This window comes from Sapajus apella, unplaced genomic scaffold (genome assembly GCF_009761245.1).
Source record: "Sapajus apella isolate SASKATOON/1434 unplaced genomic scaffold, GSC_monkey_1.0 scaffold76, whole genome shotgun sequence".
Classification (NCBI taxonomy): Eukaryota; Metazoa; Chordata; class Mammalia; order Primates; family Cebidae; genus Sapajus; species Sapajus apella.
The window spans coordinates 10,371,544-10,377,938 of record NW_022437016.1 but is presented as its reverse complement, the minus strand read 5'-3'; the positions used below and the strand labels follow the sequence as shown (position 1 = coordinate 10,377,938).

Here is a 6,395-nt window from a genome sequence, read left to right as displayed (position 1 = left end):
AAAAAAAAAAAAAGAAGAGAAACAGAGTAGATGGTAGATATTATTTGATGATGAGGTAGGTGTCTGGTAATATAGGATGAAAATAGGAAAATAGGGCCTGGTGCGGTGGATAACACCTGTAATCCCAGCGCTTTGGGAGACCGAGGCGGGTGGGTCACCTGAGGTCAGGAGTTCGAGACCTGCCTGGCCAACATGGTGAAACCCTATTTATACTAAAAATGCAATAATTAGCTGGGGTGTGGTGGCGGGTGCCTATAATCCCAGCTACTCAGGAGGCTAGAAGCAGGAAAATCGCTTGTACCCGGGAGGCGGAGGTTGCAGTGAGCAAAGAGCAATGAGCCAAGATCGTGCCATTGCACTCCAGCCTGGGCGACAACAGTGAAACTCCATCTCAAAAAAAAAGAAAAAATGATAGCCCAAGTTCTGAGGAAGTGTTTATTATTAACATATTAATGAATTTTGGAAAAAAATTGTATTACAGAATTCGTACCTATGAGTCACTGATGTCGTCTAATCTACCTATGTGTTTGGTAAATAGAAACTTTAAAAGCTTTTTTTTAAGAACAGTTATCTGTAAACATCAATAGAAAAGTTTAAAGATACTCACTCTTCTACCATATATATATTTTTTAGACAGAGTTTCACTCTTATTGCCCAGGCTGGAGTGCAGTGGTATGATCTCGGCTCACTGCAACCTCCACCTCCCAGGTTCAAGCAATTCTCCTGCCTCAGTCTCTTGAGTAGCTGGGATTACAGGCATGCGCCTTTACACTGGCTAAATTTTTTGTATTTTTAGTAGAGACGGTGTTTCTCTATGTTGATCAGGCTAGTCTCAAACTCCTGACCTCAAGTGATCCGCCTGCCTTGGCCTCTCAAAGTGCTGGGATTACAGGCATGAACCACCATGCCCAGCCTTCTACCATATTTTTATAAAACAACTGACTTAGGCCAGGCGCGGTGGCTCACACCTATAATCCCAGCACTTTGGGAGGCCGAGACGGGTGGATCACGAGGCCAAGAGATCGAGACCATCCTGGTCAACATGGTGAAACCCCCTCTCTACTAAAAATACAAAAATTAGCTGGGCATGGTGGTGCATGCCTGTAGTACCAGCTACTCGGGAGGCTGAGGCAGGAGAATTGCTTGAACCCAGGAGACGGAGGTTGCAGTGAGCCGAGATTGCGCCATTGCACTCCAGCCTGGATAACAAGAGCAAAACTCCGTCTCAAAAAAATAAATAAATAAAAATAAAAAAATAAAACAACTGACTTATAAAACTTTTTAATGTTCACTTCTTGACTTTGTGTATATACATACTCAATTTTTTATATAATAGAATTGTATAGTTATGTTATAAAGTTTTGTGTTCCATTCTTTTTCCTGATGATTTTTGCATTTTGCTACATGGTTTTCGTCATAATTATTATTCATGGCCTTATAAGGTCCTTGAGTTGCTACATTTTACGATATTCACTAGACCGGGCACCGTGGCTCACACCTGTAATCCCAGCACTTTGGGAGGCCGAGGTGGGCAGATCACGAGGTCAGGAGTTCGAGATCACCCTGACCAACGTGATAAACCCCATCTCTACTAAAAATACAAAAATTAGCTGGGTGTGGTGGCACGTGCCTGTAATCCCAGCCACTTGGGAGGCTGAGACAGGAGAATTGCTTGAAGCTGTGAGGCAGAGGTTGCAGTAAGCTGAGATCCCAAGACTGACTCCAGCCTGGGTGACAGAGTGAGACTCCACGTCACAAACAAACAAAAAAGATATTCACTTATGTTAGTCATGAAGGCTGTTTCTTTTGATATTTTAGGTGATGTTATAACACTATTTTTTTTTTTTTTTTTTTTTTTTTTTTTTTTTTTGGAGACAGAGTGTTGCTCTGTCACTCAGGCTGGAGTGCAACGGCACCATCCTGGCTCACTGCAACTTGTACCTCCCAGGTTCAGGTGATTCTCCTGCCTCAGCCCCCCGAGTAGCTGGGACTATAGGCATCTGCCACCATGCCTGGCTGATACTTGTATTTTTAGTAGAGCTGGGGTTTCACCACGTTGGCCAGGCTGGTCTTGAACTTCTGACCTTAGGTGATCCACCCACCTTGGCCTCTCAAAGTGCTGGGATTATAGGTGTGAGCCACTGGGCCTGGCCCACATTTATTTATTTATTTAATTTTTTGAGATGGAGTCTTGCTCTGTCATCCAAGCTGGAGTGTAGTGGTGCATTCTTGGCTCACTGCAACCTCCGCTTCCCAAGTTCAAGTGATTCTCTTGCCTCAGCGTCCAGAGTAGCAGGGATTGATTACAGGTGCCTACCACCATGCCCAGCTAATTTTTGTATTTTTAGTAGAGATGGGGTTTTGCCATGTTGGACCTGGCTGGTCTCAAACTCCTGACTTCAGGTGATTCACCTGCCTCAGCCTCTCAAAATGCTGGGATTAAAAGCATGAGCCACTGTGCCCTGCCCATAACATTGATGGATGGATGGATGGATGGATGGATGGATGGATGGTTGGTTGGATGGATGGATGGATGGATGGAGTCTTACTCCTGCCCAGGCTGGAGTGCAGTGGTGTGATCTTGGCTCATTGCAACCTCTGCCTCCCAGGTTCAAGCGATTCTCCTGTCTCAGCCTCTGGAGTAGCTGGGATTATAGGTGCCTGCCACCAAGTCCAACTGATTTTTTTGTATTTTTAGTAGAGACGAGCTTTCACTACATTGGCCAGGTTGGTTTCGAACTCCTGATCTCAAGTGATCCACATGTCTCAGCCTCCCAAAGTGCTGGGATTATAGGCAAGAGCTACCACACCTGGCCTTAACAGATTTTTTTTTTTTTTGTCTTTTTGGTTTTTTTTTTCCTTTTTGCAGAGTACGGGGTCTCGCTATATTGCCCAGGCAGGTCTCGAACTCCTGGGCTCAAGCTATCTTCCTGCCTCTGCCTCCCTAAGAGCTGGGATTACAGGCATGAGCCACATCACCTGGCTAACACATTTTTTTAATGTTTATATAGCATTTGATTTTTGTTTTCCCTTTATGATACAGTCACAGAAGTGGAATTACTAGGCCAGAGTTTATAAACATTTTACTAAGCTTGAAATGTGTTAAGAGATTGCTTTCTAAGAAGATTATAACTACATATTATGGAAAGGTATACATATGTGTTTTTTTTTCTACTGCTCATACTATTTACATATAGATGATAAAAGTTACACACAACCCATATATACCTCTGTGGAGTGGGAACTATACTCATTTGAGAGAAGGACTCCACATAATAGAAAAGGGCAGCAAATACTTTGAACAAGTAATAATATACTGCTGAACTGAAATCAAACAGTTTTTTTCATTTATTTGTTAATTTTAATTTATATATATATTTTCGAGATGGGGTCTCCCTGTGTTACCCAGGCTGGAGTGCAGTGGTACAATCTTGGCTCACTGCAACCTCTGCCTCCCAGGCTCAGGCAATTCTTGTGCCGCAGCCTCCCAAGTGGCTGGGGTTACAGGCACAGGTCACCATGCCCAGGTAATTTTTGTATTTTTTGTAGAGATGGGGTTTCATCATTTTGGCTAAGCTAGTCTTGAACGCCTGACCTCAAATGATCCACTCACCTTGGCCTCCCAAAGTACTGGGATTATGGGCCTGAGCAGGCTGGCCTGTTAGCTACTTTTAAAAAGATAGATACATTTTATATTAAACTTCCTAAAATTTTTTATTTTTAATTGTCTGACTTTGTAGAAGTATGGAACATTGTTATAAATGTTCTATAAATGTTACTTTATTTCTTTCGGTAGTTAACATTTAACTTTCAGTTTTCTTCACTTTGACTAATATTCCTATATTATTTAAGTGTTCGAAGTTTAAAGGATAATGTTATTTCAAGTGTAAAAGATGAATGTGTTAGAAATTGTTAGTTGTAGTTGGTCCAATGTATTGAAGCCAATTCTCTTAATCCAAATTTTTTTTTTCCCCCAGAAAAACTGTAATGCTTTCTTTGGAAATTAGGGCTAGGATAATCTAGTTGACTGAAATTTGCCAAATGCACAATTTGCCATTTAACGGCATTTCAGTCAAATAGAAATATGAAATATGACTGGGTGTCGTGGCTGACACACTTGTAATTCCAACACTTTGGGAGACCGAGATGGGAGGATTGCCTGAAGCCAGTAGTTTGAGACCAGCCAGTAGTTTGGGACCAGCCAGTAGTTTGAGACCAGCCTGGGCAAAATAGTGAGACCCTGTCTCTGTAAAAATTTGCTGGACGTGGTGATGTGTAATTGTGGTCCTAGCTACTGAGGAGGCCAAGGTAGGAGGATTGCTTGAACACAGGAATTTGAGGCTGTAGTGAGTTATGATTGCACCACTGCACTCCAACCTGGGTGACAGAGCCAGACCCTGTCTTAACAATAACAAAATGAAACAAAAAACCCAGAATATGATGAAATATATAATTTTTTTAAAAAAACTAATTGTTGAGAAGACACTCCATGGCTATGGAGCCTGAGAGTATGCAACTCTAACTGTAGAATGTGGGAAGATCTCTGTATGACACTGTGAAGTGTTATGTAAGTTTATTTTTGAAGAAAAAGAGGTATCCACTGATTTCCTTATCTTTTGTCTCATTAAAATACAGAATTCGGGTGGGCTGTTAGATTAGCTTACTGAGAAATTAGACAACTGATAAAGGATGTCAGAATTCTCAAGAGATAGATGGTGAGATGTATGAAAGAAAATGAGAAAGGGAAGCCTATGAAGTGACTTTTTGGTAACTGTGAGCTTTATTTAGTGCTTTTTTTTAGGCCTGAGAACTGTGTGCTTGGCAGTTTGGCTTACACTTTATTTCTTAAAAATGTAAATATTTGGAGTTCTCTTAATTAACTGCTTCTTTACACATTTCACTCTCAGTTTTGTTATTTTGCTCCTTAACAGGAATTTGTAATCAGCATATATTGCATTTCTTTTATAGTTTTATGACCTTTGTGAACTATTCAGAACTGGAGGTCAGGTTCCTGACACAAACTACATATTTATGGTATGTAAACACCAGTGATATCAAGTGCTTTTTTTTTTTTTTTTTAAGTGCTTGTTTTAAATGGAAAGGATCTGACTTATGAAATGTAAATTGCATTATAATTAATTGCCATGTGACAGTCGCTATTTCAGTATATGAAAAGGTGTGTTTAGTCTGTTTTCATGCTGCTGATAAAGATGTACTCGAGACTGGGCGGTTTACGAAAGAAAGAAGTTTAATGGACTTATATTTCCACATGGCTGGAGAGGCCTCACAATCATGCACAAAGCAAGGAGGAGCAAGTCACATCTTACGTGGATGGTGGCAAGCAAAGAGAGAGAGACTGCAGGGAAACTCCTGTTTTTAAGACCATCAGATCTTTTTTTTTTTTTTTGGAGACGGAGTTTCGCTCTTGTTACCCAGGCTGGAGTGCAATGGCGCGATCTCGGCTCACCGCAACCTCCGCCTCCTGGGTTCAGGCAATTCTCCTGCCCCAGCCTCCTGAGTAGCTGGGATTACAAGCACGCGCCACTATGCCCAGCTAATTTTTTGTATTTTTAGTAGAGACGGGGTTTCACCATGTTGACCAGGATGGTCTCGATCTCTTGACCTCGTGATTCACCTGCCTTGGCCTCCCAAAGTGCTGGGATTACAGGCGTGAGCCACCGCGCCTGGCCTAACCATCAGATCTTATGAGACTTACTATCAGGAGAACAGCACAGGAAAGACTTGCCCCCATGATTCGGTTACTTCCCACTGAGTCCCTCCCACAATGTGTGGGAATTCAAGATGAGATTTGGGTGGGGACACAGCCAAACCTTATCAAGGTGATTGTATACTTTTCCACATTTAACTGTGTCCTCTAATATTGCTTTAGTAAGCCACTGCAGATAGGGTTGGGTTGTAGCTGTCAGTAATGGTTGGGCATAAAAATAACCCAGAACCCCTGGTTTAAGGCATAAATCTTCAATTGACTGTTATTTATTCAAACTTTTTGAGCATTCATTTTTATCTCTTACTAATCTATTAATGAATAAATATACACACATACACATTTGCTATTAATGTATTTGTTTGCTTTTCTTTTGGAATGTAATGTTACTGTTGAACTTTTTCTGGATCCTTCTCTCATTATCTTTCCTTCTGAAAGTTTCTGGGTCACTTTCCTATTTTTTTTTTTTTTTTGGAGGCAGAGTTTTGCTCTGTTGCCAGGCTGGAGTGCAGCACGATCTCAGCTCACTGCAACCTCTGCCTCACAGGTTCAAGTGATTCTCCTGCCTCAGCCTCCCAAGTAGCTGGCGCCACCACACCCAGCTAATTTTTTTATTTTATTTGAGATGGGGTTTCACCATGTTGGCCAGGATGGTCTCGATCTCTTGACC

The 6,395-nt window shown here is 41.6% G+C and overlaps 1 protein-coding gene across 1 annotated transcript in view; it reads left to right on the top strand.

The window, feature by feature from the left end:
* The window catches only part of PPP6C (protein phosphatase 6 catalytic subunit), a 43,227-nt gene that overhangs the window by 24,164 nt on the left and 12,668 nt on the right, over positions 1–6,395 (top strand). The window contains exon 3 of the mRNA XM_032251589.1: positions 4,969–5,034. Within this exon, the coding sequence (XP_032107480.1) occupies positions 4,969–5,034 (66 nt within the window). The remainder of the gene's footprint in view (positions 1–4,968; positions 5,035–6,395) is intronic.